Raw genomic sequence first — 17017 nt, forward strand, 5'->3', positions numbered from 1 at the left:
ACTTTGAAAAGAAAGATACTAACAGTTCAGCGAGTGGGAAATGGGGACGATCCGAGTACATCTGTGCTCTTCTTTCGAATACCTCATCCACCGCTTCTTTCTTGTTTAGAATTATTACATGGGTTCCAAAGGCAGTAGCATGCAAGATATCACCTTAAAAGTGTCAATCAATCTCATTTAGCGGAAGAGAACCTGAATAGTCGATGTACTTGCGTATCGTTTTCCCCACTTCACATACTCCTGGCCGATATCTTTTGTAGGAAAGTCGAGGGCGTTTCCGATGATAGGCAGCCCTTTGGGTCCAGGAGGGAGTGGAGCCGGTTGCTTTGCAGAAAAAACTAGCCTCTTCAGAAAGTATAATATCGAAAACAAGCAAACTAGTGTTACTAGGATGCTGCTGGAAGGCATTGTTTGGTCTGTTCAGTGAAGAGACAAGATGGGAGATAAGCAAATTGAAGTCAAGTTAACGCAAGGTGATGTGAAAAGAACTGATTGCGGAACTTGAATTATGTGATACATAACCGTCGGGAGTCGATTCTTATCCACACTCAGCTCTGGTCTGCGCGAGTCTTCTTCCACTTAAACGGTAACGATCGTCCTAGTTCTTCCCACCTTTATCTTATTATATCCAGCTAATCTGTTATGAATTAGGATGCCGATGAACGCCAATCACTATTTGGCGATCAGTTGTTCTCCCCAAGGTCGCTGGGTGTGACCTGTAGCCACCTTTTAGGCGAGGTGGTAAGTTTCGGCGGGACTTAAATTCTCGGCATTCGGCTATTAAACAATAATTTGGTTGGTGGCTATTGCAGTGCCGGGCAGAATTTTGAGCGGAGTTAAGATGCAATTTTATTTGGTAACCTTTACCATGCTTAAAGCTCAACAACAGCATGCATTGGTCATATTTAAGCGCGATTCTTCTACATCGGGGCTTGGTGTACACCAATCTCTATCCACCTGTCTCTATAGTGGCCATCAATCAAAAGAGAGCCTTGAAAAAAATTATCCCTCTGCGCTTATACTCACTTCAAAGGGGCGAGACACCAAAGCCATCAAGTACTCAGTTGGAGCAGCAAAACAGTGCATAAGCGAGTCTTACCCTGATTTCTACCGGAGAATCATCATGGAAGTTATCTTTTGCCTCCCAGGCCCTCCCTTTGAGGCACGTGGCACACGCATGTAGCTTGTAGCCTATCAGGTCACCTGTGGAGTGCTTATTTGTCTATTTCTGAAACGTGCATGCAAAGCACTACGGCAGACACTGGATGACTCCATACTCTCGTAGTTCAACCGATGAAGATCCACCGGCACTCATTGTCTAAAAACTTGTTGAGTAACTTTTAATCATTGCGCAGCGGTGTATATATTCCGACCCCTATTTTTAGACTTCCCTCTCCTGTAGCCCTAGACGGTACGAAATCTATTTTCTCTATAGCATTGCATATGGTGAACGGACATAATAGGATCGGGCGAAGTTTTATCTCATTTTTGTCTTTCCAAATGGGTAAGGACCCTGGAGGACCCATAATCCTCGGGTATTTACCGGATGGCTGACCTAGTTTGAACCATTACGACACCAATTGGCTGATGTCAACCTCTACATAGACGCGATCGTTTCAAAAACGTATCAGTCATACCCAGTCCTTCATCCCCACGACTCTAGCTGACTGCCGTCAAATTTTAGACCTATTTCCCCGCCATCGCGACCAAAATAACACTCACATTGTCCGATTTCAAAATAGGTCATGAGCCAGGTCAAAAGCGCGATATTTACGCGAAAAATCAACCGACTCATTTATCATAGAGGTTATAAGCTGCACTGGTCTGGCGAGATTCAGTGCCATTGACTTCTCTTCTTGTGCCAAGCTAAGAAAATGTTTGGACTCGTCTCTCTTGCTATCGCTCTTGCTGCTCAGCGCGTTGCCGCTCATGGTGGTGTCTTGTCATACTCCTGGAGTGGACAATGGTACAACGGATGGCAGCCATACAACTCCCCCACTGGACAAACGACCATCCAGCGCCCTTGGTCTACATAGTCTGTATCTCCGTTTTGAAAGAAGCTTTTCGATGGACTTAAGAATTTTTTTATCCGTTAGCAACCCCATTCAGGACGCCACCGACTCTCAGCTTGCGTGTAATGATGATGGAACATCCGGTGCTCTTCAACTCACTGCAACGGTTGCCGCTGGTACCAAAATCACTGCCTACTGGAATCAAGTATGGCCCCATCCTTACGGACCTATGGTATGGGAAAAGGCACCAAATTATAGAGGTCTCAAAACGCTGACATCATACCCGTTGCAGCTCACATACCTTGCTCAATGCCCAGGGTCCACCTGCACAGGTGTCAATGCCGCAGGTTTGAAATGGGCACGTTCTTTTGTTACCCCACTTTCATAAATTTTTAACATGACTACATATTAGTTCAAAATCGACGAGGCTGGCCTTATATCTGGCACAGTCTACTCCGGAACATGGGGTGCTGGACAAATGATCAACCAAAACAGCTCCTGGACAACCACTATCCCATCCTCTGTACCCAGCGGCAATTATCTGATCAGATTCGAAACCATTGCTCTTCACTCGTTGCCTGCGGTGAGTATTTCTCTTCAGTATAAGAAGCTAATTTGTCTTACAAAGGATGTCCCTCTGTAGCAATTGTACCCTGAATGCGCCCAGATCACGATCACCGGTGGAGGAAGCCTTGCTCCGACTTCATCTGAATTGGTGACATTCCCAGGTGGCTACAGTAACAGCGACCCAGGATGTAAGTTGACAACATTCAACAATTTGAAGTCAAATTAAGGCAATTATCGCAGTGACTGTTGACATCTACTCGAACGCTGCTCAAACCATGTTAGTTGTGCCAGGACATGTTAATGAGAAGTTAATACTGAATAATTTTTTAGGACGTCCTACCCAATTCCAGGCCCCCCTCTCTACGCCGGCGCAGTGAGCATTTTCAATCAAATTTTGGATGTATCAAATGATTTACGATACTATTACTCCAGACTCCGCGAGCAGGAACTTCTCCCGTCTCTAGCTCATCCACTAAACCAGCGAGCACTAGTACCAGGCCTGCTAGTTCTTCTTCTTCCGCATCCTCAACTCCTGTGCCCTCTTCCGGCACAGTTCCACAGTACGGACAATGCGGTGGCCAGGGATGGACTGGTGGAACTGTCTGGTATGTCTTGATTTTGGCAAAAGCTATGATAACTTGAATGTCTGACTAATTTTTCACAGCATCTCTCCCTACAAGTGCACTGTTTCCAATCGTAAGTCCCCTCATCTTCAGTGATGGCTCAGAAGTAAGTACTAATTCACCATGATAGCTTACTACTCGCAGTGCCTTTAAAAAAGCATTCCGAATATGATACGTTTGATATCTTGATATTCCAGTATTATGTACAATTACCGGCAGAATCCAATTTGTGCTGCGCATTACAAGTGCTAGCGTCCAAAACCAGAGCAGAATCTACTCAAATAAAATAAGCCTTTTGACAAAAACTCAGCAACCTATTGTTTCGATTAGTATTTCTCGATGTATCTCCATTTAAACACCAAGCTGCTTGGCCAGTGGCTTGTTTAAATTAATAACATGAAATACGTTTAATTTACAGACAGCAAATGAAGTACTACAGGAAATCCAGACTCGAAGTGATGGCACATAAGAATAAAAGTTATCAGCGAGTGAGTGGTAGAAAGATAAGGAGGGACAGATGTAAAAGTCGAACAGCCCAGAAACCTAAAGAAGACGAGAAAAATAACGTTTACAGTTCTCAACTCGGAGTCGAGGGACATAGAAATGCCGCAGGTCTGGAATAAAATAAAGGGAAGGGAAGATAGATAAATAAAGGTGTTTGCAAAGGATCAAAGCATAACAGCAAACAAATGTCCATGACGAATGGAGAAGATGATTGCTTTATAGTTTAACATCTGCGACGAAGACCGACCCTTGTTCGCGCAATGCGTTTTCTATCACTTGCATACCTTCCAGTACCTTTTCTTCCTCAAGTCTTCTTCCTACGACTTGAACGCCTAAGGGAAGCCCGTGCATTTTGTCGGCGTCGTAAACGGAGTTGGCAACCTTAGCGACCGGTGAGAAGCGCATGTACTCATCAGAGGTAGTAAAATTATCAGGAAGTCGATCCAATGCTTTATCGACAGTTGTTACTGGCAATACACCAGCAGTGTAATCAAGCTAGATGGTTCCTGACGTCAGAAGAAATATAAATAGACGGAGAGAATAAAAAAAGTACTGACCAGACTGAACAAAAAAAGATATCCGGCGCTCATAAGAGAAGTCTTCGTCGATGAGCCGTTTTCAATAGCTGGCGTCGGCATAGGTGAGGTTAAAAGGAAATCAAGCCCCTCTTCCGTCCATTTCTTGTGCCACTTGGCCCTATAGATATCTCTGGCGGCAACATTATTCCGATCTTCCACCACTGTCTTTGTATGCATGGTGTTCAAGAGTTTACTGGAAGCCGGATCGCTGGAGCGTATAAAGTACGCAAGAATCTTCTTAATGAGCTTTGGGATATTGAATAGATCTAGAACAGCCTTGGTGGCAGGGGTAACGCTGTCGCCAGGAGTTAGACCACTACGAAGTTGTTGGCCTCAAGATGAACTATGAGCTAGAATGGTGTAACTCTAGAAATCATGGGCGTACCTCCATCGGAGAAAAGAAGTTGATTGCCAATATCCAGGCCCTCTGCCATATCAGGGGGATGGCTGATATAGTATGATAAAGAACGGCAGTAGAACAGCAAAGTGTAAGACATACAAGTCGACAACTTCATGACCCTGCTTCTTCAGGGCAGAGATAACCATGGAAAGGGCTCGCTTGCAAGCGGGAGTTAAAGGAAGCGAAGCTGTTGATTATTAGGTGTGCGTCGAGTAATTGAAGATAAGCACGAACAATCATCACGAACAACTCCCCATTTCAATTTGCGTCCCTCATCTTGAAGATTGATTTCTTGCCATGGAAGGGGTATACACTGGGTATAACGTGGTAGAGCTGTGCAGACAAGACAAGATGGGAACTCACCGTATGATCATACCGCCATGGTTCAGCCAAGACAACCCGTTTCCAAAACTCGCGCAAGTCGGCAAGATTTCCCGCGAGAGGAGACGCAACAATCGGAATCGACTCCAAACCCATCATCGACGATCTAGTCCCCCACGATGGAAACCTTCCGGAGCTTCCTTTCAGTGCCCATACTCCACAAAAGTGCGCTGGCATCCTAACACTTCCAGCCAAGTCGGTTCCGATCTCGATTTTACTCCCGCCACAAGCCACGAGTGCTCCCCCACCTCCTGTCGATGCACCGGCGCTATGATTGGGGCTGTGGGGATTTGTAGTACGGCCGTAAACATCGGAGACAGTCTCGATGGCAATAAGGCCTGTTGGAACAGTAGTCTTTGCATGAACCAGGGCACCAGCGTCCTGCAGCAGACGTACTATAGCTGATGAAGATTCTGCAGGGTGTCGGACGTTCCTCGAAAATCCGATCGTGGAATCGTGGCCTTCAATATCAACGGTGTCTATAGTATCCCAGTCAAAATTAGATAGATTCAGTGGGGTGATTTTTCCTCCCGGAAGCCATTGAGCAAATATCGCACCTTTAATACTAACAGGGACGCCTAGGAGGGAGCGTTCGCGAACGGCGTAATCATTACCGGACTCCGAATCGACTCCAGGGGCCCAGTTGGCGATGGGAGGCGTAAGTAACGCCTCCTCAAACATGATATCAGTAATACAATTAGTCGCTTGTTGAGCGAGGAGGGTCTTCTTTGCATATGCCATCATGATGGCAGAGGGTGCAATTGTACCCGACTGGCATTGAGATACGAGCTGGGAGATTGAAAGAGCGTGGATTTTCTCCTCGGACGAGGAGAGTGGTGTAGAATAAATAGCTGGCAGAGAGGCAATCTTTGACTGCCGCTCGTTCTGCTTCCAGGCGCTACAAATGACGCGGTCCACATGATGTGTCAAATCAGACCTCGAGGACGGGTATTGACAAACGAACATACCATGCAACCTGGTGTGCAGAAGAGAATAATGAAAAGAGCATGACTAAAGGAAAGATAAGTAAGGAACGTGTACGGTTTGAAAACGAGGAGAAGGTATCGACCTTATAGCGCAGACGTTATCCGAGGAGTTACGTACTGGAGAGTATGTATTGAAGAGTGGAAGACGCGACAACGGCGGAAGATTCCCTGATTGGATTTATATGAATGGATCTGGCCCGTATAGCGCTCCGAGCTATAGCTTTTGGTGTGACATTGAGACGAGTTAGAATATCCAAAAACCGTATCTCGCAGAGAAGAAAAATCCACTCAACTCGCCGGAGTTACCCCCTAAGTGTTTTGATTTCCTTCTAGGTTAGGTAACAGCTGCCTATACGTTTACACTCCGCAAGCGTTCCTAAGGACGATATTAGTGCGTTACCGAGAAAGAACCAAACTTTTCCTTTGAAAGAGGTGAACAGGAGGTGGAGGCAACCTTTTTGATCATTTTTTGAGCCATTTACTTACTTGACGATGGCGGATCCACTAGGATATCCGCTGACACACAAAATTGCAAAAGGTGACGCCGGAAAAGATGGCCATATATTAATCCCCGATAGAAGCCCAAGGCACGGAAGCTAATAGATCCATATGATCTGCGGCGCAATGCCCACCGTCAAGATGGGTCATTCTGGAAGGACGAGAGAGGGGAAATGCATAAATATGGGCCCAGAGAGATGAAATTCACCGTGACAGTCTGAAAAAGTGACCGACTTGTTGTACAGAAGGAACTATTTTTATGTTACTGCAGTATCTGTTTTCGCGCTAGAATGACAGAAGATAGGGGGGAACCGAATAGTGAAACTGCACTCAATTGGGTTCTAATAAGATTGATGTCATGGCAGTCATGCTCAACTAGAGCGACCTTGGAGCGACCATGCTCCGAAACTGCAACTGATAATGCGTGACCCTTACAGCGTACGTATCGATATAAATTGAATTCCCAAATACTCGGCCCCATTGGTTTGGAACCTACTCAAAATAGAACTTGGAGAAGATGAGTACATTATTCGAAAGCTGATGAATATGATGTGCTTCAACTTTTTGAAGGCCGCAACTTCGCGCTGGGTTCTGACTGATTGACACAGGCTCGTCGCCCTGCTTGAGTGACGAGATTTGATTTGCTACTGTAGGACCGTCGAATATGGGAATGGTATCTATCATCCAAAAAGCACGCACGACTTTCAGGCAAGTACTTACTACTATCATGGTCCTGATATAGTACGCACCCTGTTTTGCAGAGTTTCAGCAATTAACAATGACAACATAGGAAACCGTCCTGCCTGACTATCAATTCTTACCAAAGAGTTTACCAGACTGTCGTTCCATCCGGCGTCATGATTTCAGACCGCAGCAGTTGAGCTCGCCACATGACAAAACTACCATAAGCCTTATGACCTATATTCTTTGCAATGATCTCAGGAATAAATCGGCCTGCGTGTGACATGTACGTGGTAAGCAAAAGACGTCAATATGGTGGTAGGTATTGCGCTCACCTTCCGGGCAAACCATTTCAAACAAAGTTGAGCGGAAAGAAGGTGCCGTCCGAAGTTGATGTTAAAATGATATAGCATCCAGTTGAATAAAGCCTCAGTGGCATCGGTTCTCATCTGAAGTATTTACTGACTGTTTAGAATATTTTTCACCTGTCGACGACGCATCAATCAGCCACTAAGACTCATAGGAAAGGGGCGCCACAACTCACGGTGTGCTCTTAGGTGTAAGATGTATTATCTGTGACACCGTGAGGCAACGTAGAACTTTCCATCTCCAAAATGTGAAGTTGTCAAAGCACTGTCTCCAACGTCCTAAGCGCATCAGCGAGGTCTTCGCGATCCTTTTCGCCCAGCTGTCGAGCGGAGTTCTGAAGAGGGGATATGTGTGTGTGTGTGACAACAGACTTCGCAGACGGTCCCGCCACCGACTACCCTACGACCATGCCAAGTTTGTTTAAGATTGGGGTATAGCCCAGTGCTTTTCGAACGAAGAGTCACGCATGGGCTCCCAAAAGTTTGTTGGGACATTAACCGTCGTCGCTCCGCTGATCATTTTCAGCCAATGCCCAGCGTCTGGGCTAGGGTGGGTTCGTTCGAGAACGAAAAACGTGTTCCGATGAGAGCATGAGGTGCGTTTGACGTTAGCAAGAGCTTCTCGCGAAGCATGCCATGGGAATTAGGGCATTGGAAGTTGGTATTTGCTGTCTGTATATGGCTTCGCGACTCAAGGGTACCACGCGCTTCGTTCAAAGACTGCGTTTCCATTCCTATGAGATTTCGCCAATGGTCTGATTCGTTCTTTGATATGAGAGAAAAGCGGTCCTCGTGAGTGAGCCCGCAATCTTAGCGTCGCCCACTGTCATCTACAAGTAGCTTAGAAGTTAGCCTGCAAGTTTTGCAAGTAGTTATGTTACGCACTGGTGTATACCCCTGGAAGGATTTCGAGTAAAATGGCTATGAGCCAAGAAGAAAAAGTTGGCCCACCAGCCATAAGAGGGTCTACGAGGGTCTGGTAAGAGACCGCTTTCAACATCACCAGTTCGTTCCTTGAGAACCGCGTTCAATGTGGATGGATGTCACGAATGATGATAGAAACCCATCAGTCCGAATAAAGCGCCCTCCTAGGACGTCGGTCCAGTGTGACAGGAACTGCAAATCCTGGAAGAACGAAGTATGAGATAGAAGAAGAAAGCAGTTAAATTATACGCAACTTGATGAGTGGGTTCCTGGTTGATGCCCTCTGTCTCGGCCAGTAGTTTTGCGATCATATTGGATCTCGATGGAAGTTGAAAGACATTAGAAGTCAGGATGTGTAAAATGTCCTATTTCCCATGTACAGGTTGTCCAGAACCATGAAACCTGAATATATGCGCCTGTCGAGATTATGATTTCATTAAAGACTTCGTTCAAGTCGGATGATGCTGGGATGTCGATGATAGGGGTAGGCGAGCAGGCGCGTTTGTATCGGGCCTCTGAACCTTCAAAATTTTCCAAGATAATTGTCTGCCTAAGCCACTCGGGCGGGGCGAATTCTATGAAAGAAACATCCCCAAACTAAGAGTGAAAAATACCCTGACCCAAAATCAAAGGCTTGACGCTACCAACACGGGGTGTGAAAACGAAAGAAAAGAATACGAATTCACTACGTCGCAGAACCGCATGTTGCATCGATGTGAAGAAGAGAACACATTGGGCGGGTGTCGCGAAGCGATAGCTTCATATTTTAGTTGAAGTGAATATGAGTGAATCTTCACTGGCACGCAAACGACCTTCGAACATAGAAGGACGAGGTGAGACCAGGATAGAATGCTACCGAGGTCCCGGATAAGTCGGCGAGACGTTGTATTCGACGCTATTTCGAGGTTTCGAGTTCGTCATCAAACTATGATGAGCACAGGGACGAAAATCACAACGAGATACTGATAAGCCATAGAAGAATTGGTTCAATAAACGCGCAGTATGGATGTCAGAGTATCATGAATGCGAGATGCGTGTATTGCGAAATTGCGAACAGAGAGGATAGCCGACAGCGAGAGTCGAGAGGCAAGAGGGTGACCCGGTGAATGGTAGCCCTAAGCCGAAGCTTCTCCGCCGTCTGTCTAGATTTCCCACGGAGCCGGCACGCCAGGGGCATGTTATTTCTCATTGATGTGACTCGTAGACATCATGATTGTTGAGCGCCCGCCTACCGAAAGCCATGTCGATGATTTTACTTTCGTTCCTTGAACCAGCTCTGTCAACCGCAGACACCTAAATTCTTTACAGTCTCTCCTCCATCATGCCTACTTTCATAGACCAACTGGGTACGGATATCATGAAGATTCCTCCAATAACCCGGTTTATTTCTGGGTCTGCAGTGGCAGTAACCCTGGCAGAGATGGGCCGTTATGTCGACCACCGACAATTGCTTTTCCAGAAAGATATGGTCTTTGGGAAGCTGCAGGTGCGTTCTGATTCAACATACTGCTATATTATTCAAATTCTGAGCTCTGTCACGCAGCTTTGGCGACTGTATACCTCGTTCTTTGCTGGAGGAAACGAATATGGATACCGCCACATTCCATATACCTTTATCTTGGACTTGATGATTCTGCAGTGTGTCAACTTCAACTTTTCTGTGAATAGTTCTCGATTTAACTTTTCTCTTCATGATACTATCAGCCGTATGCTAAGTGACCTCGAAACTAAATCATACCGTCACTCGCCTGCAGACCTCTCGTGGCAGCTTTTTATGGCTTGCATTGTGATCATCGTACGTTATCTTTGCAGCGTCCTGTTTGAACTCTCAATCATGTATCTCTAGATTGCTACATTACCTTTGAATATCGACTCATTCTCGAGGCCATTGCTTACATGCATTGTATACCTTCGAGCTGCCTTCGCCGAACCTGGCGAAAAGATAAACTTTTATAGATTCTTCCACTTCGACATTCCGCTCGTCTACCTACCTATTGCATTAATTGCATATGATTATTTCATAGGCGGCCCTAAGTATGTTGGACCAAGTGTCGCCGGCGCTGTCGTTGGACATTTGTGGTGGTGGGTTGTCTGGGAGGGGCGAGGGGATTTGCAGATACGCTTGGCCAGGTATGCTCGCGCACCGGAATGGTTATGTCGACAACTAGGGCAGACTCGTAGAGCTGGCAGAGCTGTTCGGCGGGATTGACACACTTGTCCTGAGAATGGAAGGAGATACGTAACCTAGCGTGCGTTTTTACAACGTATGGACCTTGCTAGAGAATGTGACGAATCATTGGAGTACAGTTTGTGAATTTCAATACAATTCCGAAGCAGGTCAGATATTTTGCTTAAATAATACATCTTCGAAGACTATAATACAAATAAGAGTGTTATGCAATGAGGTAGGATAGAAACCTCCGTGGAGAAAATTCCTGGAAAAGATTCTAAAGCGAGCGACGGGAGGAAGTGAAATAAATAAAATAGAAAAAGCAAAATTCTAAGATATGTCCATCCCGTCGTCCTCCGTCAGTTCACGCGGAACTTTGCTGGGCGATGGCGGTTCAGAATCTATTTGCCCTGACCAACCAAAAAGCTCTTCTGGGGGAAGGTCTTCAAAGTCGGCAACAGCGCCCTGGTTTCTATAATACTCTTCGGCGTATTCTGCAAGCTCTTCTTCGTCAAGATCATCAGGGGTGACCAAGTACTCGTCAGACTCATCGGGCACCGGCCATGACGAAAAATTCGAGTTTCCCGAGGTAGAAGCGGGCGGCTTAGTCCCTCCACGGGAATCTGCGGAGGGCATACCTAGATAGAAAAAATAAGAAACTTTGTTAGTTCACAAATTTTCACGGAGTTGGAACTCTTGAAAGACTGTTATGAACCTGATAGCTCGGCCTCCCAGGAGCTGATATCCTCCAGTTCCGGATCGAAAGAAGAGCCCACTTCTTGAGCATAAGAAAGTCTGTACGAGTGTTTCTCTCTCCTGTTGGCGTTTGCCACAATTCTTCGGAAAAGCTAAATGCAGGGAGTATGTAAGTGTGTGTGAATGCACCCCGAGTGCCAAAAGCCTAACCTCGTCCTGCATAATATCGTCGTCATCCTCTTCGCCATCATCTCCGTCATCCATGGCTTGGTCGTCGCTGCTGGGCCCGAAGCCAAATTGTCTCGTCTTTGAAACAGCTCTCTCGCGGGCCTTTGTGGCCCTTTCAAGGCATCGAGCCTGTAGCCTGTCTCGTAGGAAAGTTCTCTGGGGGTCGGAGTCTACAGCAGAGGAAGATGCACTCCGCCGTGATGGGCCTCGGGTGCGTGAAAAGAGTGGTGTTGTTGGGCCAAGGCTCTTGAATTGGGACTTGCGACGCGCTTGCGCCGCCGCGGCGGGTGATGATTTGGGACTCTCAGGGGACTCGATAAGTGGCGAAGAGTTCAAAGGCCTATATTGGAGAGGATTCCGCGTAGACGGAGTCTCAGGGTACCGCATAGTTGAGCTGGACGAGAACATTGCCCTTTGATGGCGTTGGGATGAGACGGGAATGGCTACGTGACTCTGGTCCCTCAATTAGTCTCCCAAACTGTGACAGGTCGTGAATCCCACGTGATATTGTAATCAACATAGATTTCAGTCGGCGATTCAATATGCCTAACTGGGCGTGAGGTGCTGTTTTCCTCCTATTCTCAGTATCAGCTTGCCAGAAGTAATTCTATAATTTGTGTGTATACATCTGGTCCAGTAAATTAGTTGCAAGAAAAGGAGGTAGAAACACATGAAAGACATTTGATGTCAGCCGGCGATGATGAATATCCTTTTTGGGAAAGACGATTTCCGTATTCAGAACTACGATCGTCCGTATGTCGTCACCGACCTTAAAGGAAGACAAACAATGACATACGGAGCGTAGGTATAAGAACCCGCCGCCCATGAAAAGGAGCCTTCATCGTCTCTTGCCTCTCTTCCACCACCATCTCTTGGAAAAGTTGCAATGTTTTTCACCCTCAGTGCTATACCTCAACACCATGCTTCGTCAATGGCGTACCTTTAAACGCGTAAGTCGTATCCATCTCGCCGTTGTTCAACTCTTCTGACAATAGTGTGCAGCATTCTCCTGACCACGCCTGGGACAAGACTAGCCCTGGCTTGTGTCCTTTCAATTTATCTCGCCTCTAGGACATATCGCCCGGAGCCATTTGCCACACCGTCAGTCCTATCGACCTGAAAGCCACTAATCAATCCCCGCCCAATGTAGACTCGTTCCCAGTGACTTTAAGACACAGCAGGAAGTATTGCACTCCACATCGGCCGCGCAGTCCGGCCTGGTGGGTTAGGCCTGCGCGGTATGCCTACATAAGTTGGGTCATGGATGGGGCAGATGGCACTGCCCTCACCTCGTCTTGATAGGTGGCGCCCCCAAGACCAGCTCAGCTAGTTGCATGCCATCGTCGCTTCTAGCTGGGCCCTTGGGGGTGTGTATGAAATGCTGTTGTATCCCGTCCCCTCCCCGCGAAAAAAGTAGCATCAGTTGTATGCCATCGTCGCTTCTGATGTGAATCGTGGGTGACGGCGGGTGCATTTGTTTGTCATGTTTGTGGGCGAGTCTGGCGAGCGGAGATTGATTAGAGGTATGTTCTCCTATATTCTTTCTCTAGTCAGTTTTAACTAATCGTGATTCAGCTCAGGCGTTGGACAGAGGTGGAGTCGGATTGCGATACAACTCACTCTTCCCATTACGATTAATATGGTCTCAAGTTCCTTTAAACAGTGGGTCCGCCGTAATGCTTGCCACATGCGAGAGATCTGCTTGGGTGAGTGTCAATAATTCAATGCGATCATTGTTTGCTCACATTGACATTTCCTAGGTCTTGATAATTTGTAAACACTGCAGTCAAATTCTACTCAAACTATATCAAGCCCAACTAGATCTGGGTCCTCGGTCCTGTTTCTATGTTGTGAGTTTATGCAAACTCGCTCAATGCCATGGCTGACCAAGAGTCACAAGCTATTTTGTCTTTTCTGTTTTTCTTTTTTCTTGCGGAATTTCTTTATTAGTTTTAGTATCACTTGATTTGGGATGTTTGGGAGGTTCTGTGGTAAAGGACGTTGCATGCAGTGAGTGTTTCCTTGCTTGGGAATCTTATGCTGTTAACGTGTCGACCAAGGGTACCTTGCCATAAAAATTCACATTTTTACACAACCACAAGTACATACAACCAGCAAACTTAGGAAGTGTCATGCAACGGTCTGCTGAATGGGACCTCTTAAAAATGAGTAAGTTCACCTGGTATGTATAGCCTTTAGCCATCCAGCTAATAGGTTTTATATAGATTACCTTCAAATTATTTGTCTTATTTGCAAGCTTCATTGCTTTTTCTTTCGACCTTCTTCTTTAGCTAATTAAATTTCTTCATGAACGCAACACTCACATACCCCATTTACATAATACAATATTACACCACTGCTTCCTTACCTTCTGCCTTTCTTTGTTTGTTCTGGAACGTCGTATCCTATTTAGTTAGTTACAATGTGCATCAGCGCTCTATCATAATGAAAAAGGAAAATCACGATAAAGTACCGGTCTGGAACACGTACGTGCAGTGGCTTTTACGTCGCGGCATTCCCAGGTAATTTGTACTGTATTCATTACGATCGTTAGTTATGATCACTGATAAGTTAGAAGGGTGGCGAACAACCTTGTACTGCGCAAGAGGCCATGGTAACGGGTATACACGATTCACACACAAATTGAGAATATGCAAGGGGCAGAAGCAGGGTATGCGCTCAGTACAGGTAAACACATGGAGAACATGAGTCCTTCATCGCCAATCATCGATTGATTCCTGGAGAGCTGGTGGGGTATAAATAAACCTCCCTCTCTTTTCATTCCACGCTTTCTAAGTAAAAGCATACACGAGCTCATCCCTCGTGCGAGAACATACTGTGCTTTATCAAGTAAGCCTATTCAGTTCTGATACATGAGTGGTAGTGTAAATTTTTGTTGAGTACTGCTGCAGCCTGCTGGTTTCAGTGAAGCATTAGTAGAAGTTCCACTCGTGTGGTGCATTGTGTAGCATATAAACGAAGCACGCACTCGATCAATGAAAACCACCGTTCCAAAGTATCTCCATCCACAAAATCGGTTCAAATTATCCAGCTTTTAATTTTTTACGTTTTAAAAATTATCCTACATGACACCCGACTTCAATCTCAAAAATGACCACAAAATATCTCCCATAACGGTCAACGATTACAACACGCTTCCCACCGTAACTGATGCTCGTGAGCAACTGCAGCGGAATTTAGGGTGCTTGGATTTCGGGAAGGATTTTCTCCTCTGTAACGACATATGCAAATTATTTCTGGAGGGAGCAGAAGCACGCCGATTCGGGATTTTCGTCGCGCACCGTCCCAGCATCCTTCTCGAGGAAGGAGAGCGCATAGTTACCTCAATACCAGTGGACATTTACACTGCATTACCTCGAGATATCCGAACGACTTTCTCCTCCATCACTCTGCCCAGACCAAAAAAATGGTGCGAGTCTAGGCATATCGTGGCAACCAGCTGGGTTCTCGTCGATGGAAAATTTATGGAGTACGAGTACAACGACATGACGGGCGTCACCTGCGATCATTACCCGTCGCCACCCTCACCGAGCTTTCTGCGAAACTTCCATCGTATCTGTTCGGAATTTGGCCTCACCGGGTTGGGCCTTTTCTCTCTGGACTTTTTCGGAGGCACAGTTGATTTTGACAATCTCCTTGTGCGGGAGTCCTGCAATGGATTTCCCCGTGGGCGTACGACCAGGTGGCTCCGGAGAGTCGAACTAGAAGGTGACATGGTCCCGGAGGCTTGGGTTCCTGGATCGACAAAGGAACCGTGGCTAGTTGGTAGAGTGGAGGACCTCGCGGAGCTCAAGTTCAACTATCAATCCTACAATCGCCTCCACCTCGTTCAAGACGCCAACCAAGAGCTTCGACGTCAAATCATGAGGAACGATGGATGGACGAAACTTTGCGATTTTTTCCAAACGAGAGAACTCCGAAGGCTATTTTTGGATGGACAGGAGGCATGTCGATTTGGATTATGCCTCGTTCACCGCCACCACGCTCTTCATGAAGGCGAACGAATGGTTATGAGCTTACAGGTAGACGGGGCAGAGAGTGTGACGATCTCTTCCCCAAATCGCTCGGATGAAACCACCGGATCTGGTTCCGCGCAGTGCATCGCCGCGACTAGCTGGATGCTCGTGGGCGGCAAATTCGAAGAATTCGAGCACAAACTGATCAGTCAAGATGAGGATCATACGCGTTATATTCCACCATCACGCCGCTTCTTTTCGGAGTTCCTCCAGATCTGTCAGCGCTATCATATTGATATCTTGGGTATATTTTCGATGGAGCTTCCCTTCGTCCAACAGTCTCTCAATAATAGAATCGGTGTAGATGCACCACCTGATTTCTCGCAAATCTTTCTAGAGACTACAGACCAAGTCACAAGAGAACATAGGACGAGGCTAATTTTGCGATCAGACACCCGAAACATGGACACGAGCCAATCAGCTTGGATTCTATCGCGAGTCGGAAAGGAACACGAAAAATACGTCAAGGCGGTTGAACGGAATGTACATATCGAAGACGAGAATCAGATTGCACTCATGGAGGTGGCTGAAAGCAATGGCGATCAATGGGCGCCTGATGGAGACTCTGGGTTGCAGCCATCGGATGCGACACGCCGCGTGAAGTTGGATATGAAGAAGTTCTGGCTGGGATCGAACATGTCTGTTCTCGACCCTCTTGGTAACGACGGAAGACTTGACGTACTTAGTTGCGGGTACACCTGCCAAAATCATTGAATGTCACGGTTTCTCTGAGAGAAACGGTTGGAGCTTACTTACAAAACTTATCCAGTGGTGATACATACACAATTACACAGTTTAAATAAAATAAAGTAATAATCTTTCGCCCATCCGGACTTGAAGTTTCATGAGTTATAGTATCGCTCTCTGTCCAGTAACTCCGTCTGTCGGATGACTGCAATTCAATAACGAATTTTTGTCGACAATCAGTAGATGTTTCTTTTTATAAAGAGCGGATGAAGCGCACGATTACCGGATCCTTCTGCCAAATAGTCATATACCATTCGTGTCCGACTCTGCTCCTCTGATACCATCCCGCTATCACCAGAGTGTTCTGTTCCGTAATCATTTTGCTGCGCAAAAGTGAGATTAGGAAAGGTATCGCTGGTCGTCGCAAAGGTGCGTTTTGTATGTGATACGAGTGATGGGTGCCGTAAATTGAGCATAAGCCTCGAGATCAAGATCGATGAAATGCTATTGCTTCATCAGCTAGGTTTGAGTTCGAAAGCGAATGCTACCCACACATTAGTAAAGGTAGTAGCAACACCCCTTGTAAATCTCTGAGGAATGAATCAGAAATTACTCATAATTATCGAAATAGTTGCTTGTATGAAAACGAACACCACCGAACTACGCCCGATTATAGA

The 17017-nt window shown here is 46.2% G+C and overlaps 6 protein-coding genes across 6 annotated transcripts; 3 read left to right on the top strand and 3 right to left on the bottom strand.

Moving 5' to 3' along the window:
• Window positions 1-177: 177 nt before the first annotated feature.
• Window positions 178-408, bottom strand: JR316_0009785 (Cytochrome P450 monooxygenase patI; the record flags this gene model as incomplete). The annotated part of the gene is made up of 1 exon (XM_047895469.1): window positions 178-408. The coding sequence occupies one exon, from the start codon at window positions 406-408 to the stop codon at window positions 178-180; it is 231 nt and encodes a 76-aa protein (XP_047745188.1).
• Window positions 409-1874: 1466 nt separating this feature from the next.
• JR316_0009786 (Esterase/lipase/thioesterase) lies at window positions 1875-3355 on the top strand (the record flags this gene model as incomplete). Its single annotated transcript, XM_047895470.1, has 10 exons — window positions 1875-2035; window positions 2097-2244; window positions 2305-2382; window positions 2425-2595; window positions 2656-2767; window positions 2820-2856; window positions 2910-2952; window positions 3012-3184; window positions 3244-3275; window positions 3333-3355. 10 exons carry the CDS (start codon window positions 1875-1877, stop codon window positions 3353-3355), a joined length of 978 nt encoding a protein of 325 aa, XP_047745189.1.
• A 567-nt stretch (window positions 3356-3922) lies between these two features.
• JR316_0009787 (Acetamidase) lies at window positions 3923-6074 on the bottom strand (the record flags this gene model as incomplete). Its single annotated transcript, XM_047895471.1, has 8 exons — window positions 3923-4201; window positions 4264-4616; window positions 4670-4731; window positions 4784-4871; window positions 4919-4997; window positions 5048-5544; window positions 5623-5963; window positions 6034-6074. 8 exons carry the CDS (start codon window positions 6072-6074, stop codon window positions 3923-3925), a joined length of 1740 nt encoding a protein of 579 aa, XP_047745190.1.
• Window positions 6075-9843: 3769 nt separating this feature from the next.
• Window positions 9844-10765, top strand: JR316_0009788 (Derlin-3; the record flags this gene model as incomplete). Its single annotated transcript, XM_047895472.1, has 5 exons — window positions 9844-10008; window positions 10066-10160; window positions 10227-10317; window positions 10369-10652; window positions 10696-10765. 5 exons carry the CDS (start codon window positions 9844-9846, stop codon window positions 10763-10765), a joined length of 705 nt encoding a protein of 234 aa, XP_047745191.1.
• A 257-nt stretch (window positions 10766-11022) lies between these two features.
• JR316_0009789 (uncharacterized protein) lies at window positions 11023-12024 on the bottom strand (the record flags this gene model as incomplete). Its single annotated transcript, XM_047895473.1, has 3 exons — window positions 11023-11330; window positions 11408-11540; window positions 11599-12024. 3 exons carry the CDS (start codon window positions 12022-12024, stop codon window positions 11023-11025), a joined length of 867 nt encoding a protein of 288 aa, XP_047745192.1.
• A 2678-nt stretch (window positions 12025-14702) lies between these two features.
• JR316_0009790 (uncharacterized protein) lies at window positions 14703-16367 on the top strand (the record flags this gene model as incomplete). Its single annotated transcript, XM_047895474.1, has 1 exon — window positions 14703-16367. One exon carries the CDS (start codon window positions 14703-14705, stop codon window positions 16365-16367), a length of 1665 nt encoding a protein of 554 aa, XP_047745193.1.
• Between the last annotated feature and the right edge of the window lie 650 nt (window positions 16368-17017).

This window comes from Psilocybe cubensis, chromosome 9, assembly GCF_017499595.1.
Source record: "Psilocybe cubensis strain MGC-MH-2018 chromosome 9, whole genome shotgun sequence".
NCBI lineage: Eukaryota > Fungi > Basidiomycota > Agaricomycetes > Agaricales > Agrocybaceae > Psilocybe > Psilocybe cubensis.